Here is a 19,881-nt window from a genome sequence, read left to right as displayed (position 1 = left end):
GAACAAACACAGCTCTTTGCACCTTCCATGAGCGAAAAGGAGCAGGGAGAAGAATACATCTTATTTTGCCTGCCCCTTACTCAAAACATAAGTAAACAATCAAAATAGATGGTCTGTCAATTATAGTTACTTACAACGAAGCTGAGGAAGTTAAAGGAGACAAGCGACATGTACACTAATTCACAGTCAACTAAGGAAACAGATTACCTGCCACTTCATAAAGTGTAGTTACTCTTTTTTTATACTTCTTCTTGAACTGAAAAATATTTATACAACCCTTTAAATCATTCTGTAGACAATTCCACAGTTTGACTCCAACCACTGAAATACACATCTGCTTTAAAGCAGTCCGTGCATACTGATGCTTAAAATGAAATGTCCTTCTTCGGTCCTCATCAACTGAACTAAAAACCAACCATTTTTTAAAATGTTCTGGTAATACTTTGCTTTTTGCCCTGAAAATAACTAGTAGTGTCTGGAACTCAACTAAATCCTTAAGTTTCAATTCAACAAAATAAAAAGATGTAAAAAAGGTATGTAAAAAAATATGTATATAAATAATAATAATAATAAAATAATACCTAAATAAATAATACATAATAATAAAATAATACATAAATAAATAATACATAATAATAATAATAATAAAATAATACATAAATAAATAATACATAATAATAAAATAATACATAAATAAATAATACATAATAATAATAAAATAATACATAAATAAATAATACATAATAATAATAATAAAAATAATACCTAAATAAATAATACATAATAATAATAAAATAATACATAAATAAATAATACATAATAATAATAAAATAATACATAATAATAATAATTTTTATATCTTTTTCTACTCCAAATTTAAAGAATTTCGGATCAAAACTCTTAAAACATTGGTTAAAAATCATACTTTTTTTTAGGAGGATGATCTAAACAAGAATAAGGAACACATGGTACTTTCATCATGGTGTGTGCGTTGTTCTTGTTTGTCTTACCTTCATTCTGCAGTACAAGACAGTGAGGATGATGCCGTAAAGGATGAGGATCCCATCCAGTATGTAACACACGTTCATGTCTCCAAGAGCCACTGCACACAGAAAACACATCATCAAACACCATCGTCGATGTTTCATAAACTCTCTGTTTAACCTTTTAAAATGACAGGTATATTTCAAATCTCTCCATGGTGTTCACTCATCCTCACCAGTTCAGGTAAGATTGATCGACAAAAAGACAGAATGGATAACACTTACGGTTTAAGCGTCAGATAAAAAGACAGTTCTGTTTTGTTGTCGGCTGTCAGTGAGCTCTCTTCACAAACCTCTTTGGAAAGCGCTCTGTGAGCCGCAGTGAACAGGAAGTCCGGGGATAGCTGTCCGTTTTTGTTTTTTTGAAGCTATGAAACCACACGCCTACCACATTGCCAGCATCTCTTCATGAAGTTCCTCTAAAACTCATGTGAGAACTCTGCTTATCTTCAGTTTAATATTGCTCAATGCAGGACTTTCAATCTGATAGAACAGATATGCAATATAACATATGGGACATATTTAAAGAGAAATCAACAAACATTCAAGTACAGGTCGTTTCGTTAAAAATACTCCTACTCGTTGTGAAAGATAACTCCTTTAACTTCCTCAGCTTCAAAATAAGTGACAGGAGCACGAGACTTATAAGGAATAAAATGGTTTAATAGTGGAAAAAGGCCTATGACACTATACAAGCTACAGTTACCAAAAGAGAAAGAAAATACAAGACAAAATCTACAAAATTTGTACAAGCCACTTGTTTTTCCAAAAGTAAAAACATTAGGGAAATTGCATCGTCATAACTTAGGCACCGTCAAAATGATAGAAAAGAACGTATCATAGAAAAGCACTGGGAGCCTGAAACAACTCAAGCATGCACTTTTTGAAAGATTCTGATCACTCGGGTGAAATGTCAACAGATGTTTGCTGTTTTTAGAAATGTAAAAGGCTTCTTAAACCATATTTTCTCCGGAAAAGCAAACAGTCTGTCGTGTTTTGGCTCCACAAAGTGTAGGTAGATGCAACGGATCGGCTCACGTCTCGACATCGGGAGTGTTTTGGTGTTACAGTCGGGTTTGAGGACCTGGAGGAGGCAGAGTAAGGCCGTCGGATGGAGAGCAGCACTGTGTGTGTGTGTGTGTGTGTGTGTGTGTGTGTGTGTGTGTGTGTGTGTGTGTGTGTGTGTGTGTCAGCACACAAGGCGAGTCGGTGACGCTGCAGAGGAGCTGCACAGAAGAGCTACAATCACACGTCTGGTTTTTGGGATACAAGTGGAAATGCATGATAAAAAAAACCCATAGGGACCAGCTACAGTGGTGTGTTCAGGACTGAGTTCAAATATGTGGATTGTTAGAAAGACTGGAATTAACCAAGACCTCGTTTAGACCTGTTGTTTACCTGTCTCCCCTATCTGCATAACGACAGAGAGTCACAGGCCTTTGCATTTATGTACAGTTTCATTAGCTGTAGCTCTTGTTGTCCTAATTCTGAGTTGTGATTGGATATAAATATTAAGTTGGACAGGCAGAGCTCAGGGACTAATGAAAAAAAAAGGTGCATTCAAAAGTCAAAGGGAAGAATTAGTCTTAAAAGTGTTAAGAACTACTCATGACGTAAAGAAGGCTGCCAGATTCATTTGATCAAGTCACCATCGTATTGTCTTTAGAGAAAACCTCCTATTAAATAGATTTATGCATTTTTAGACTGCTCACACAAATGTTTTCTTTTAGGAAATGATTTTGTTTTCTGGTGACTTTCCAAAAAAAAACCTATGTCTATGATCCCTGCAAAGCTGTTGGTTTGAGTTCAGTTTGTCAGCAGGATTACTGAAAAACGTAAGGCCTGATTGTTATGAAACTTGTTAGAAAGGTCCATCATGGGCCTAGGAAGAACACGGTAAAGTTTAGAGCGGATCTGTATTAATTGGCTTATAAATTAATCCTCTGAAAAGATATTGTCTGTTCACCAAAACCATAGAAAACTCAGTCCCACTGTTTCATTACATGGGGGCTGAAAGTTAATCTCACACAGACTTCCTTATGCTGTAAATACCCATGAGGACATGTTAGTCAGCGACTGAAAATAGTACCTGGTAAATGCTTAATTTGCGCCTAATTGAGTCATGTTTGTGCCCTGTTCTTTAGGTAACTTATTCGCCTTTTATGGTACATTTTAAAAGAATCAACTTTAACTCCCAGACAGGGTAGGAACGACTGAACGTTTTTGAAACACACTCTTGGTTTTCTGGTGTTTTTCACATTAAGGAAACTCTGAATAATACCAGGTTTTAAAATCCTTATAGACAGATCAGATAAGCAGGTAAAGTTTGCATGATAACAGGCGTATATGGGGTCTTGGTTTAGTCGTCTTTGTAAAAGGGTAGTTAAGTTGCCAGTGTAGTGCTTTAAAGAGAACCTGCATATTAAGACAATCATGTAAATACAGTTTGGAGTAGCTGAGGAATGTACCTCCATTTTTCACATAAAAAAGAAGACATTGTGGCCTTCAGGCCGCGGAAAAGCCACGTGTTAATTCAATCCACATTATGCTACATTCTGTGAGTAAAGAAAAAAGAAGTCACACCCTTTAATATAAAAAACTGTCCTTGTATTCTTGAAACGGTACATTGAGAGGGAACCAAGAGGCTGTGGTACACCAGCGCTGCATTCAGAGCTGTCTGTCTTTGAGAAAGAGGAAATGACAAATGTGATGTAATCTCCCTCCTACTTTCTGGAGTTGAGTCAGCACAGTGAAGTAGTCCAGTGGTTACAGCAACAGGAGAAGCCAAAAGAGGAGAAAATCCCCCTTTATAAAAAAAAGTCTCTTACAGAAGGCATCCGTTATATTCCAGGTTTGATCAATCATTGAGCAGTTTTACATCAGGAGGAGGGATTCGCTCTCTCCTTGAATGGTTTATTTGTCACAGACAGGAAGTGGATTGGATGTGAGTGGACCACATGGCCTCCACATTTCCCGTCAGGTGGGGAAAAAAGATTCACACCGAGGTTTCCGACTGAAGCCTCATCACGAACTTATGGCTCTTCGGGTCGATGAATTCCTCCCCGAGCCGCAGGAAGGGGAGAGGCATCACCGTGACGACCAGAGAGAAGTCGAGGCGACGCAGGGAGAAGATGAGACCCTGACGCAGGGCCGAGGTCACCGGCTCCTCGCTCACCAGAGTCCACTGGCGCCCCCTGCCGTTCTGCTGCTGGTACTGCACGGTGGGGCCGGGGCTCAGGTACCGCTCCAGGAAGGCCTGTAATAAAAGCGAGGAAGAGGGAGGTTAAAAATCATGGGAGATAGTGTTTTAATAATTAAACAATGTTAAACAGCAGGATGTGAAGGTAAGACCCGGTAAGTTGAGTTTTTCTAACCACAGTGAGCCCGTGTTTACCTTGGGCGTCATGTTGTGTGTGATGCAGAACTGCAGGTGTGTGAGGATGCTCTCCATGCTGTGGAAGGCCTGCTGCCGGGTGGTGCGCAGGTACTTCTGCATCGCTCGGGCCATCGGGGCGAAGATGGCCTGAGCCGCTTCCCGAGGATCCATCACCTCTCGGGGGAGTTTGAGGTACGAGGCAGCTTCGTCTTCGTGGAAACGCTTGATGTGTGTAAAGGCTTCTTCCACCGCCACCACCAACCTAGAGGATTTTAAAGTGTGTTAAGCCATCTCTTTCTTCCTTCATTATCACAGTAAACTATATGCTTTCAGACCAAACCCGGTATTTGTAAATAAGGGACATCTCTCTGACCTGGCCTTGCGTTTGCGGACCCTGCGGTCCATCTCGGCCTCCTCGTAGTAAAACTCGTTGTGGGAGTTGTCTCTCCTCCGGGCAGCTGCTGCTATCATGGCCCTGGACTGACCTGAAGAGTTATTGGTGGTGCTTTCTGCAAGACAACACATACAGAGGGGGGGTTAGATGATTGCATCTCAGGTATTTAGCTAAAGTACATATTCAAGGAAAGAACAAGTACAACAAATGTTACATAGAGTAGTAAAATGACCTTAAGCTGATTTAATCTTCACTGAATGTGAAAGGACATTTACTAAAGTACTGTAATTAAATGACAGTTGTGTATTAGTAAACGTGAGTCAGAGGTGAGGCTGTATTTACCGTCCAGAGAGTAAACCTTGAAGCCGGTCATCTTCTTGGACAGGATGGACTTGGGCAGGTTGAGCAGGGCGGGGTTAAAGACGGAGAAGTCGCTGTAATAACGGTCCAACACCCAGACCGCGGCCCGCTGGATACTAGAACACAGCAGGTCAAACGTCAGTGTCACAGTAAGGAGGATATTACCGGGATACATACATGACAAACACTTGCAAACATTATGATAAGTGTCTCACAGACCTGAGGTGTCCCACGTTGTAGAACTTGCTGGCTCCGTCCGTACTTCGGACCACTTTGAGGCAGAAGGCGGGCTGCAGGTGTCGGACCTCCAGCAGCACCAGAGCCAGGTACTGTATGAAGAGCAGAGCGTCCACCAGCGAAGCAGCGTACTCCACGATCCCCCTGTAGTCCCTCTCCCGGGGCTCCAGCACCCGCACGCCGTAGAACAACCAATAGGAGGCCACGAACAGGAACACCAGCACCATCAGCAGGCAGCGGAAGACGAAGAAGCGCGGGAGCGTGGCGCGAGGAGGCCGGAGGAACAGCGCCCAGGAGGAAATGAGCAGGACCAGCAGCTTGAAGGCCAAAGAAACGTAGAGGCCTTCGCAGGGCGTCCCGCAGGGATCCAGGGCGTCGCGCCACAACACCTGCGGCAGGATGAGGAAGGCTAACGGGGTGAGCAGAGCGAAGAAGCTCAGGCAACCTCCCAGAGCCGGGCCCACGAAGCGCTTGCACTCCAGCGGCGTCGACTCCTCCAGATCTTTGGTGATGCGGGTCAGGTCCTCGTTAGAGATGCTGTGCTCGGAGGTGCCGGTGACGACCGTGGTGGTCTCACCCCAGTTATCGTCCTGTTAGACACAGAGAAAGATGTCATGTTTTCGTTGTTTATCTTGTAATAGAAGAGAGTTTTCTGCTGCTCTCCCTGAAGTTTAAATTATGCTTATGCAAGCATTAACACAAGACAACACCTGCTCTTTCCCTACTGACTGACAAGACAGACAAGGATTAAGTGTTGCTATCAATTGGATAATAATGTAAAAATGGTGACTGACCCTCTCATCTCCGCGGGTCGACTCGGCGTCCAGTAGCGGCTCTCCAGGAGTCTGGATGGTGACCGATTTGTCTCCACGACTGCTGCCATCTCGACTCTTTGAGCGGTGACGATCCCTCCGATCCCTGGAGGACAAACACACAACATCACTCAGTTACTCAAGGTGAAGATGCTTTCTCCTTCTTTCTAGAAGATGCTACAGGTTTTACAGTTGTTTTTCTTAGGACTCCCAAAAGTACTTGGGTCCTATTCCTTAAATTGTAGCTTTCATTTTGCTTCTGTCCTGTGAAAGCCATGTATCTCCAAAATCATCCGATATATAACAGTTCAGAAAAACAGCCTTCTTTCCGTTTTGAGGCAGGGCGTTTTTCAACGTTCTCAATATATTTTAGTCGTTGACTTCACTGAAGAAGTAGCAGAACTATCACAAACATGAACCTAAACCCAAACTTAACAAAGTTTATTTGAGAAGAGAGAAATTGGAATAAAAGCTGTTCTTTGGTTTTATAATTGGTTTATTTCGAGAAACTGTGAGGAAAAGACAAAAGATTTGCTCTTATCAAAGAAATATTCATACAATAATAGGTTAAAAATCCTTAAAGTCTCATAAGGACGTCAAACAGTTGTATTCTTATTGTGGTTTCAGGTATTTTATGGATGTGGATGCTCCCCTGGATGCTTATTTTTATGACATATTGTTTACTCTCCAAAATCACACTCAAAAATTACCAAAACGTGAAGCCTATGCACACTGAAACCCTATCAAATGTTATATAATATATTCCCCAAATGACAACAAACATATACATAAGTACTGAAAGAGTCTGTTCGGAGAGAGACAGATGTCCTTATGAGGAAGTCTCCTGTTTGACCCGTGTTAACCCACCTGTGCTTGCGGGAGCTCCTGGAGTGCGAGGACTTGTACGAGTATCCCGAGTACTGGGACTCGTTGTCCATGTCTCGGGTCGGCGGTGAGCGGACTTTACGAGCCCCGCCTCCTCCTCCAACCCCCGGGCCGCGATACTCGCCGACTCCTCCCAGCTGGCTCTTGCGCTCGGAGATGGACTTGGTGGAGAGCGCCAGGGGAAGCTTGAGCAGGTCAACCTTACTCCTGAGGGAATCTATCTTGGAGGTCAACGAGGAGGGAGCGGGAGAAGGGAGGCGGGACGACGGGGGAGGCTACACAGAGGAGGAGAGGGGTGGGAGAGGACGGTGGGCGGGAGAGTTGCAGCAGGAGAGCTGAGGTGGATGGGATCTGAACGAGACAGGGAAAGAAATGTGAAGTTTAAACCTTAATATAGTATATTTTTTAACACTGCATCTTCACTTCAGTTCATTTAATTCATAAACAGGTCCAAACAAAACTCAAATCATGAGATATGTGAGATATGACAGTCCGATAAGCCTATCCGAATCTTGAGAATATGGTCCCAGACACTAAACAGAGAGCATTATTAATATACATAAGTAACATATCTAGAGTTTGAGAGAGCTCATGTGTTATGCAGGCTCATTTATAAGCTAAAATAATAGTGAAAGACTACACACACAGCTGATCTAAATTATAAAGCATGAAACTGACTCATCTTGAATGGATCTGAACGCCACGGACATAAATTGTAGATTTTACACAGCGCAAGGCCTTATCGACTCACTTCCTGCTTTGCTCTCTAAGAATAATCACAGCAGACCATCTAGAAAGATACGCTCTAAACTCCCGTGGGACTATTTTGAACTTCCTTTTCATTTTTATGTAATGCATTACCGGCTTGGTGTAATCAACAAGATAAACATCGTTGGTGAAAGCTGTTTTTATATCTGCATTTCGAACAGCACATTTAAAAGTAAGTTCTATAATTACAGTAATGGTTTAAAACTTGGCACTTTAAAGATGTTTCTAAGATGTGGTTTAATGTACCGATGGAGGCAGGGAAAAAGTAAAGGCATGCAAGTCAACTTTGCTTGATTTAAAATACTTGAAGGGAACATTTGGAAAGTAAATCTGAATGTAAGCAGTCGACAAGAACACTATTTAGGGCATCTTTAAGTGACTGATTTATGTTTAAACAAACTATAAACACAGATTTGGGGAAAAACTATTATACGTTTGTCAGTTGACTGAGCTGATACCTGCATTTTATAGATATTGTACAGTCCTGTCATCCATCGTTGGATGGTTTTCACATTGAATCTTGATTTGCTTAAACGTAAACCAGGTTTCCCCACACAACTGAAATGTCTTTGTCTGTGAAAAACAAAACTGGTAAGGAATCACCTCAGCGCAGGTAAGTAAATTGTCCGACTTGGAAAAAGTCCCTAAAAGATTATCAGGATAAGTGTCAGGTTTCAGGGGGTCGTGTCAGTCAAAACACGCATATCGTTTAGCTTCAAGTCAGGTAAAATTACACTTAAAATCCAGAGTCCAGGCTTGTGGTTGATGGCTTAACAATCACACCTCTCACACGGTGCAGGAATCACACAAACATGAGGAAGTTCTGGTATGAAAATTGTCCAATTTAGAAAAATCAGCTTAGAAAAAATGTCCCTCAAAGATTATCAGGATTAGTGTCAGGTTTCAGGAGGGTGTGCCAGTCATCATTTAGCTTAATGTTAGGAAAATGACTTCTGTATGAGGATGTTGGCTCAGCATCACACCTCTCACCCTGATACACACAGAGAAAACACATCAATCAGTAATGAGCTCCACTCTTAAAGGCCATACTATGCTTTTTATGGAGGGTTTTGGGTTGGTCATATAGGTTTTTGTGCATGTAAATGGTCTTTTAAAAAGGCTAAAATCCCCAAGTTTCCTCCAGAGAGAGTTCTCAACTTGAAAACTGAGAGGAATTCATAAAAATATGAGGAAGTTCAGGTATGAAAATTGTCCAATTTAGAAAAATGGTTTAGAAAAAAAGTCAGGATTAGTGTGAGGTTTCAGGAGGGTGTGTCAGTCAAACATGCATAAAAATGACCCTAAAACTCCAGAGCCCAGGTTGATGGCTTAACAATTACACCTCTCTCTTCTTGGTATATGAATCAAATAAACATGAGGAAGTTCAGGTATGAAAATTGTGCAATTTAGAAACATTTCTGAGAAAGAATGTCCCTCAAAGATTATCGGAATTAGTGTCAGGTTTCAGGAGGGTGTGACAGTCAAATAATATCATTAAGCTTAAAGTGGGGTACAATTACCTTTAAAAACCAAGAGTCAGGTATGTAATTGATGTCTTAACAATCACAGCCTACCACACATTAACCTACTCAACCCCAGCTTCAGTTAACTTCTGATATCACTCTGAGGTTAATCATCACTCGACTGTATCTCCTCCACCAGAAGTGAGCTTTAGCCACCTTTAGCTCGGACACAATGGCGGCCATATTGGATTACTGTGTTTTCACAAAACTTGTTTGCCCTCTCCCTGCCTCCCGACCATCTCACATTCCCTCCCTCACTCCCCCCGTCCCCTGGGAAACGAGGGCCTCTCCGCTGCCATGGCGATGAAAGAGGGTGTTCAGCTGGAGGGGGATTGGAGGTTGACAGTTGCCGTGGAAACCTGACCTTACGCCGCCCTCTGCCACTCTGTCCTCCACGCTGCCGAAAAATAGCCAAAATAAAAAGGTGTTGGCATGACGGATGTTGGACTGTCATATGCTGGTTAGTTGATAAAGGGCGCGGGGGGTTCGCTGACTGTGGGAAATGGAGAGGGACGTTTACTGCCGTCACTGTCTCACAGGGTCCTGACTTTACTTAATGTGGGTTTTCTGCTCCATCAACGCCATTGTGTTTAAAAAACCACTTCCCTTTGAGCCAAATACTGTGCGACTGGGAATCTGTCTGAGGGATTTTGGTGAGTTTATCCTCCTCAGGCTCCTTTTTTATTTAAATAATCTTATATTTTGACAGGAATACAAATCTAAATCCCCACTGGTGACTGTTGAAGGGGAAGTAGACCCCTGTTGTATCTAAGGCTGGGCAATATATCAAGAATATATTATGATCGTGATTTAAGACCAGATATAGAGTTTGTAATATATCCTGATTTCAGAATGACATATTCCTAATTTGTCCCACCGCAGGGAAATGTACAGCAATAAAACAGCAGGGGCCCAGTGCCGTTAAAGGCCAAAATAAGAAGAGTTTTCGAACACTGAATATAGAAGCAAGCGCATGTCAATAGAATAAAATAGGAAAGGTACACATCCATAATAAGAAGTAAGTAGCAGCATTATAAAATGAGTAATTGAACACATAAAAGTGAACTAATAAAAGTACTGAAGTAATAAGGTATTGAAATATGGCAAAAGTATATTCTGTTCCTGTTTTTTAAAGCATAGCATCAACGCTTTACTGCATCAAAATGATTTATTTTTCTTATTTTAAAAGCACCAACCATTGAAGATTGTTATACTATCAAAATATAGGGATAATATTGCGGTATTTGATAATGCTTCAAATGGTCCAGCACCAATTGGGCTCAGTGGTGATAACTAAAGGTGGTTGTAGAGGTGGCAATTAAAGGATCAAATCAGACGGCTTTCATCCCCCTATAGCGGGGCGTTCGCTGGCTATAGGAAATAAGAGTATCTGAGTCCATAATCAAAGACTTATTCCACTTGAGGCCACCCCAACTAGCCACTCAGAGAACATCAGGACATTCTGATGTACAGTTTCAAAATAAAAGACCTTTGAAATCTCTTATATGAGCCATCGTCCCTCTGTTTTTAGATAAGAATGAATTAAAACCTGTCCATAATCAAAGACCCATTTCACTACCACTCAGAGAGTATCAGGACATTCTGATGTACTGTTTCAAAATAATATACGAGGTATTATTTCAAAATAAAAGACCTTTGAAATCTCTTCTGTGAGCCATCGTCCCTCTGTTTTTAGAGGGGATGTTTTCTGCCGTCTTGTTTGAACTACATTTATTTTTTCTGCTCCATCAACATCGTTGTGTTTAACATCCAGTTCCTTTCGGTTTAAAAAATGGACAACAAGTGCGATATCAGTGAGTTTGTTCTCCTCGAACTACTTAATGTACTTAAATTATCTTTCATTCACACTTTCTCTTAAAACCCCACAAAACCAGCTAGAGATGCAATAATGTGACACAAGGCTGCATTACAGAAAAGTGAAGTCATTTTAGATGGTTGTGTATGTAATCACACTATGATTATTTATTGAACTTGAGAGGGAGTTCTGCTGCCATGACTGTCTCACAGGGTCCTGATTTAACTTAATGTGGTTTTCTGCTGGCACAACGCCATTATGTTTAAAATCAATTCCCTTCAAGCCTATATTATACAGCAAATCTGTCTGGAGGATTTCTCAGTTTGTCCTCACCATACTGTCTTTTCTTTCTTTCTTTCCAATCTTTCATTCATATTTTGTCTAAGTAGGAAGCACCCCTCGTCCAATGCCAATAAACCCACTAAGTCTTACCAGACTGAGGAAGATTTTGGATCCCTGCAGCCATGAGAAAAAACCTCAACATGCCTTTTTCCAAGAACCACAAAACTCAAATGAGTAACAGCTTCTTCCTGGTGCATCATCGTAAGCTTTTATCTTTAGTAATGGCAGAAGAATGAGCCTCCTCTATACAGCCGCGCTGTGCTTTTTATGAGACATAAAGTGCAGCAAACTGTTTCAGGCTGACCGCATGATTTATCTCTGCAACAGAGAGGACACTGCCTTCTGAATGTCACGCACAGTTGTACAGTTGCATGACATTACACTGAGAGAAAGCACTCTCGAGAATGCCAAGAGCCAAGATTTGTGCTGCAGATTTAACATGAAGAAGCAGATTTAAGTGGAGTAAGTAGGAAATATTGCAGAGGGAGATTACGCGCAGATTCCCAGACAAACCACATATTTTTAGGCCAAATCCAAACAGTGTTTTTATCTAATGGCTGAGGACGTTTAGCTGGAACTTGCTCTCCCAGACGGATAAACGCTCGCCAAAATAACAATCTGGATGAATCACTTGCACTCAATGTTTACCTCGCCACCTTGTAAAAATAACAATTAAGCAATTACAGTAACACTGTCCATATTTCAAAAGGAACAATAGTACGAGATGAGTCTTAAACCCGGATCTGACTTTCTGCTTAAGCATGTCTGACGATTAGGAGTGAAAAAAAGCAACAAAAAAAAAGATACTTAATTTTGTTTACAAGTCAGAGACTTTCCTGTGTCCTCGGTGCCAATATTTTAGAAGTTTCACAGACACAAACATGTCAAAATCTCCTTCATTTGGTATCACTAACATAAACAAAGCCATCCAGAGCGTGTATATCCAAAAGCTGTTGTTGGAGAGCAACTAAAAAGACCATAAATAGAAATCTAAATCCACAACACGGCGAGTAAAGGTGCCATATAAATGTTGATCACAGCTAGTATTGAATGCCAAACAGTTTCAGATCAAAAGTGTTTCTTTCTTTATGTTGGGAGGTTTGTTGTGTGGGAGGTTTCCATTTTGCTGTGATGCGTGTCGGGATTTTAAAAGTACAATAGATGTAAATAGATAATCCTCAGAGAGCATGAAGACACTTTTTGTTCATTACAGTTTCAGTAACAAACTGGAAGATTTAGCAAGTTCAAGAGGGCAACCAAATCCAAAACGATTCATCCTCCAGGAACCATAAATACAGTCGATATGATGCATATTTTGCAATAATTGTTTTGATTTACAGAAAGATTGTCTATAGTTCAGGTCAAGAAAGATATCTGCCTTGATGGTAAAGTGAGACTAAAGGTCAGGGGGTCACTAAAGATAAACACTAATCCTCAGAGGATCAAATTAAGTGTTGTTGTTGCCACTCTAAATATCTTGCTTTGCGATCTGTCTCATGAAGCAGAATTACTTGATTGTAAAAATCAAAATGAATATTTGGTGGTTTATTGTGTCACAATACAAGTTTATGCTGAGTAATGAATGATATTTTTAGCTGAACATCTATAGTAAATAAAGCTGTATGACTTGTTGACTGATGATTTGGTAAGTATTTAGTCCAAACACTTCACTTGCTGCCTCGTATTCTGGACATTTAAAGCTACAGGGGTTAATACATCTGGATCTCTTCGGGTTTAAGGATAGATTTCTCTCTGCATGACTGCGACATTTCTGTGAAAATAAAGACGCTTCACAAAAAGGCTCCTACGTTTTTTTTCTAAAGGACTGAGATCCGATTTCAGCCCTGACCCTTCTGCTGTCATGTCATCCAGTCGTCACAGCACCTTCGTTTGACCTGCCACATAATGAGACACATATGGTATGAAAAGCATATAAGAAGTGGTTAGGGTGGTCTCTTTGAGTGGGGCCATCATAAAACCACAAGTCTTTCAGAAGAGACAAAAGCCTGAATAAAGCAAAGAAACGGGTTTGTAACTCTAGCCTGTCATAAGCTAAAAGAGCAGGATGAAATATGACCTAAAATCTATTTTACAAACTGTCACATTTACTCTTTTTGGACGTAATTATATGTCTATGATATATTCCAGTCCTTATTTTGGGCTTGCAGGCTGTGGTTTATGCTGATTCTTTACTTACGAGATAAATCATTGTTTATTATTGTGATTTTTCCCTTACGTTTTCAACATGAACATCTGTTTATTTATCATGTTAGCACTGCATAGCATATATACATAGTACGTGTCTCCAGTAACTCTGCAGGAGCTTTGTGAAGTCGGAGGAAAAAACACTGCCTTTATGGACACACCTTTCTAACAGAAAGAGTTTGTTACAAATTGGAGTCCTGGTGTTTTACAGACAGAGGTGTTTACCAGGAAGGGAGGTTTCTCGTGAAAGATGTTTGTGTTTGGTTTATTATGGGAAATGTATGATCCAGGGTTTTTGGAGCTTGAGTCCTTAACATCCATCGCTCACAGGTTTAAAAAAAGAAGCAGTAGTTTGATACATTGATTCCTCATCTCACCATGATTCTACAGTAAATATGTTGCTGAACTAGCATTAGCTTAGCTTAACATGAAGCTAAATCACTTGCCTGCTTCTGTTTGAAAATAGCAAAATCCACATTTTAACACGTGTAAAGTTACAATTCCTATTCAACAAATAAGATGTTGTATAATAGCCGGCGCAAAAACGTCCAATTTGCTGCTTCAAATGGGGATACTAGAGACATCTTCGGACAGGGCCAGGCTAGCTGCTTCCATCTGTTTCCAGTCTTTATGCTAAGCTAACTGGCTGTAGAGTGTCACAATACCAGTAATTTAATACATTTACCCAGTCCTGTAGCCTAACCTGTAACACAAGATAAAGCATAACCACTGAATGCCTTTCACTTGTATATTATGGTATTTTAAATGTGTTTTCCTCAGTAGGATCCCATAGTGACATTTGAGCCGTGCTAGGGCAAACCTCACGTACTCTGCAAAGACTTCAACTTGAACTGCAGTTTGAGACGAGCCTGTTTGTCTCTCTGTCCGACTGTTAGTGAGAATATGATGGAGCACTTGATCTTCAGGGGTGTGGTCCGGTGTTTGGATGGATAAGGTTTCCCATTCATCCCAGTGTCCTATGGCCTACTTAATGAGCTTCACCGGGACTCCTCTAATCCAGCTGCATTAATGTTCAATAAAGGCACCGACTACAACGACTTTTCTGTGAAAACATAACCTGACATTGTTTTTGGCTTCTTCTATGAAAAAACAAGTTCCCTTTTATTTATCTTGCTCAGTTTCTGCTCCTGGAAAGCCATTGTTAAACAAACAGCAGTGTCATTCTTTAGGCTATTTCAGGGTTTCTTTTGACACACAACTCATTCATTTCTCACAACCCTGCCTCAAAGTCTGATTTCTAAAAAAAGAAAATGACCCTTGTTCACTCTGGGTTGCATTTTAGAGGTGCCAACAACAGGCCGGTTCAGTAATCTGTGTAGGTGTGTGGTCTGAGATTAAACAGTAATGATGGCGGGCTTCATGCCTACAAGTGCCAAGGTTAGGTGGTTTTTTTTGCTTGGGCCAAAGGGATTATAAATCCATTTAATATCCATCGTTAACTGATAGCAAAGACAACTGTTTCCTGTGAGCCGACGCTACTTCAATAAAACACATAGATTTCTTCCAGAAAAGACGGTATAGCCAGTGTTTACAGGAGGTTGTGAGTCCAAAGTCTAAGACATGTTTGACTAGCCACCAATCACAGCTCGGTGAAAAGTATTCAGATAAAAAATAACTCAAATAGGTAAATCATCTTTTCCATCATATCTCTCAAACAAACATTTACTTCTCTGACAGGAATCAGGAGTTATTTTATTAAGCTTTGCCAAAAAAACTTCCACTTTAATCTAAAGAATACAACATCCTTAAAAACCCAACCGGGTAGCATGTTTGTATTTGGAGAATGTAAACTTTTCCCACGCATTTTAATACTTTATCCAGAATATTTGGAGTATATTTTAATGTACAAGTTTGTTTGTCTGCTTTTAGTGCATCTTTTTGAACGAGGCATTAAGAAAAAAGGTTGTTTTGGTGTTTGTACTAAAACCTGCACATATACCAGTATTACAATATGGCTAAAAATACAGTGAACTAATGTTTTTTGTATTTAAAATGAATATTCACAAATATAACAGCTATATATCTAACTTTCTTCATAAGTTCAGATATAGATGTTCTTCCTGTGCATTATGTAGAGCATTCTTAGGTGCTTTAGTCAAACATTTACCAAATAAACTTGCCTAGTAAAGGTGAACATTTCAATTTAAATTTGCAGTCATTATGTTCACGCTCCCATATAAATTCCTCAAACCCACTTATAGAAGCTACGGAAATTAGCCAGGAATTTAGCTGCCAAGGTGAAGTTAGCGTCAAACATTTAAAAACGAGCAGATGTCGGATTTTTACAGCCTCTCTTTTCCCAAAGGCAAAAAGAAATCAAGCTGTCATCGAACATTTCGAGCTGCTGGAACAGAGACAGCAGCTGTTAGGGCGGAGCAGCAATCTGGGCCTTCATCTCTTAACTGACCAGCTCCATTCAACGGCCATTTGCGGCCTGATGCGCCAACTGTGAAAATAAGCGTGTACACACCCATGGCTGAGCAGGGGAAGAGGCTCATCACTGTAGCACAGGGCCACACACACACACACACACACACACACACAGGGCTGACCACCACCCACTGCTGCCTGCGACAACGTCAGTAAAACCAGAGAAAAACAAGACAACTGCTACTGTCAGCCTCGAGCACACATGGCCAGCAAACCGGAGCAGGTGTGAGTGTGTGTGTGAGTGTGGGTGTATGTGTGTGTGTGTGTGTGTGTGTGTGTGTGCAGATCTATCCGGATATGGTTGGATCAACAGGCCTTCCCTCTACTCAGCGCTGTGATTCAAAGAGACCCCTCCACACGATCTGTCTTCATATACAAACAAAGTATTGAGGAGGCAGGAAGTGGCTCAATGAGCGGAGATCAGATGGATGTGGTTCAGATACGAGACTCTGGTCCATTAGACTGTGTGGGGCCACATATATTTCCTCATAAATCCAGTTAGACAAACATGTTTAAGGGGCGGATTAACCAAAACCATAAACAACAAAAACCCCTACAGCCATGTAGTTTCAGTTTTATCTCCTCTGGGTTGGAGATATCTGCAGCGGCGGCTGAGGGAAATCTAATTTGCTTTTCTTAAAGTATTTAAAAATGACATTTGAAAACCTCAACAACAACATGCCTTTCAGATGAACGACAATGAATACAATAAACTGGATGATCCACAGATGTAACAGAACAGATTTCATAGGGACTGGCTTCTAAATCTGCAAGTCATAAAAAATGATTTGTGTTAATTGTTTAATCGTTAAAGTACATTTGTATGCAAAGAGTGCAGTTGTTTACGGCGTCCTCATTATGAAGATGTCCAGCTTTCCTTCATATCTGATCATATTAAACTGGATATCTTCAGGGTTTTTTGGCTGGACATTCACCTTGGACATCTTATCTGACATATAGACCAATTGGTAAATCAACTAATCTAGAAAATACTCAATCATACTGATAACGAACATAATCATTAGTCGCAGTCTGTTTTCTACGCATTGGAAACAAACAAACGGTCACATGCTTACATTTGATAACTGGTTTCCATATGTGTTGGTTTCTAGATTCTCAGGAGATGATTTGGTTTTCTCTGAGTCATATCGATGTAAATTGAGTAAACATGACATTGGAAGATTTCCCCTCAAGCTTTTGGATGTTTACCAGTTTAACAATGTATTACAACAAGATGTGATTACAGATGACAAGAAGGCCATATTTCTCCCTGAAAATAAAATGTTACAGCTTTAAGTATGTATTTCCTACCACTTCCTAAACCAGATGTGGAGTAACAGCTTTCATCTTAATAATATTGATTGTTTTCAGGATTTTATCTAAAAAAATGTGTCAATAACCTAAAGTAAACCGAAGACGCACAGGCAGAAGAGACTTGACTGTAGCACTAAAAAAATAGCCTATGAATTAATCAATAAAAGGTTAATTGCCAACATATTTTCACAATCATTCAATTGTTTAGGATATTTAAGTAAGTGTCATACATAGACTTTATCCAGCTTCTTAAATGTGAGGTTTTACATGTTTTATTTGGGATTTAAGAACAAATGAGTAATTTGTAAAGTCACCTTGCACCTTGAAAGGAGAAACTATGTTTGACCTTTTATTGACTTAATGGTTAAACAGAAAATAAAGGTGAGTTAATGCCCTACTGGACCATATTAGGCTATAGATATGTATTCCCTCACCATGTTTAGTGATGTGTGTCAACAAAACCTCTATACTAAACTAGCTTTACTTACTGTACAGTGATATTACTGTAAAGTCCCTGTTACAGTACATGTAATACTTGATTTATATCCTGCTTTATTACTATAGTATTCCTAATGAATGCCATGCTTTACTGAGTTGTATCACTGAGGAATTATAGTTTATTTATTCCTCGCACAGTATGCCCATAACTCTCATGTTTACCATAAAATAAAGCACTTACAAAGCCAACATGTACATGAAGCCCTCACCACAGCTGGGTATATCAGGGCCTGTTGCTACAGCAGCAACATGGCACAGTTTCACTTTGAATTCCAACAATTGATCGGCGCAAAAATCCATTTGGACACATCTTAGCTTCCCACCGGTGGATGTGGTAACACAGATCAAGAGCCAAGCTGCATCAATAATTCAACAACAATCCACATGCACAAAAGGCTGACTTACTGTAAGGAACCACAAGCATTTAGGGTGAATATAAAAGAGTTGTGCGACCTACAAAATGAAAAAAGGAGGGGGTTGTAGTACAGGCAGGACAATGGGAGACACCCAGGCCTCACCGGTCGCGTCCTGATGCCAAATTATCCAAAGAAATGCTCCCTTTCTTCCGCATTTGCGTCTCCAAACGGGACGCCCTCACAGTAAATGAATGAGGTACTCAGACATTCAAAATCCCTTGGCCTACAATCAAACTGGACGCGATTATTCCCCCCATGCGCATCCCCTCTCCGGGAACCCTTTCTATCCTCTGGTCATAAACATTACCCTCTTCCTCCCACGTTTGAAATCGCCCCACAGAGCTACGTGGCCTCGGTGAGAACAACAATAGGGACGACGAGGGTCCTAAACTTCCCTGTGGTTATAAAAAAAAAGGCTACCATCGCGTCCTGTCGACTATTGTTTGGGGAAACCGGAGATCTCCGAGTCCTCCCCTCTCCGCCTGCGTAAAAGCAGCGCACATGCAGCCGTACTCCCCACCACCAAGCAGCATTTCTAAAGACATTTTCAACACAAAAATACGACTTACTTATTGCAGATTGTCCATTCAGGTATTTTCTCACTTTCCACTTTCCTTCCACTCAGCCGTAGCACCGTGCGCCCCGCCTCCGCTCCACTGTGGCCCCTCCTCTGCTCACCCCGGGGGACAGGGCCTGTGAGACGGTGTGTTCAGCCACAACACATCCATTACCGCACACACTGATCATCCTGTGTGTGTGTGTGTGTGTGTGTGTGTGTGTGTGTGTGTGTGTGTGTGTGTGTGTGTGTGTGTGTGTGTGTGTGTGTGTGTGTGTGTGTGTGTGTGTCCACTCAGTGAGGAGAAGTGGTCAGTCGTATGTCAAGTGGCCCATTAAAAAGAGAAACATGTAATGGAGCTGCTGATGGGAAAATTCTACCCTGGTAATAATAAACATCATCAACAGTTTGAGTGGTAAAAAAAACACATGTATTCAAACATCTTTTACATACAGGAAAATAAGATATTAACAAAACATTGGTCCTTTCACATGTTATACACATAAGGATCAAATCGAGAGCTTGGTAAATCATGTTCTGCCCTCTCAAAATTCAAGCAAAAAAGGCGTTTATTACAATATTGTTTTTTTTAGAAGGTAAGAAATATAACTTTTGTTTTGTTTAAAAGACTCTGATTAAATGTAGATACTTGGAAGACTGGTTTTTACATGATCATGCTGCAGTAATGTAGGTATACCATCAAGCCCTGACTCATAGAAGAATGTTCTGCTTATTGGGGCCGAGTGAAATAAATAAGAAAATGAATGTAAATATCTGTCCTTGTATCAATACATATATTTCACAATCCTGTCTGCTCTGTATGTAAGGTTATTTTATAGATAAAACCTGATTATTTATTTGTATAATCAGGAGGCTTTCTCACTG

General features: G+C 40.6%; 1 protein-coding gene across 2 annotated transcripts; it reads right to left on the bottom strand.

Annotated features, from left to right (window-relative positions):
• Positions 1 to 1,685: 1,685 nt before the first annotated feature.
• On the bottom strand, positions 1,686 to 19,182 carry LOC134865830 (vang-like protein 2). 2 transcript variants are annotated; one of them, XM_063885573.1, is made up of 8 exons: positions 19,010 to 19,182; positions 7,090 to 7,458; positions 6,205 to 6,328; positions 5,393 to 6,000; positions 5,156 to 5,289; positions 4,793 to 4,928; positions 4,438 to 4,681; positions 1,686 to 4,299 (listed from the first exon to the last, which is right to left on the bottom strand). In XM_063885573.1, exons 2-8 carry the CDS (start codon positions 7,158 to 7,160, stop codon positions 4,039 to 4,041), a joined length of 1,578 nt encoding a protein of 525 aa, XP_063741643.1. In that variant the 5' UTR covers positions 7,161 to 7,458; positions 19,010 to 19,182; the 3' UTR covers positions 1,686 to 4,038. The 2 variants fall into 2 exon arrangements, with proteins under 2 accessions (XP_063741643.1, XP_063741644.1); XM_063885574.1 differs by lacking the exon at positions 19,010 to 19,182 and adding an exon at positions 18,430 to 18,556.
• Between the last annotated feature and the right edge of the window lie 699 nt (positions 19,183 to 19,881).

This window comes from Eleginops maclovinus, chromosome 6 (assembly GCF_036324505.1).
Source record: "Eleginops maclovinus isolate JMC-PN-2008 ecotype Puerto Natales chromosome 6, JC_Emac_rtc_rv5, whole genome shotgun sequence".
NCBI lineage: Eukaryota > Metazoa > Chordata > Actinopteri > Perciformes > Eleginopidae > Eleginops > Eleginops maclovinus.
Note: the sequence above shows the minus strand (reverse complement) of the source record. Positions and strands in the feature narration are given on the sequence as shown.

Coding starts and splice junctions, on each gene's coding strand:
- LOC134865830 (XM_063885573.1), bottom strand. CDS start 7,160: ATGGACAACGAGTCCCAGTACTCGGGATACTCGTACAAGTCCTCGCAC. Junction 5,290..5,392: donor TACAACGTGGGACACCTCAG/GTCTGTGAGACA, acceptor GCTGTGTTCTAG/TATCCAGCGGGCCGCGGTCT. Junction 4,300..4,437: donor CACACAACATGACGCCCAAG/GTAAACACGGGC, acceptor CTTTTATTACAG/GCCTTCCTGGAGCGGTACCT.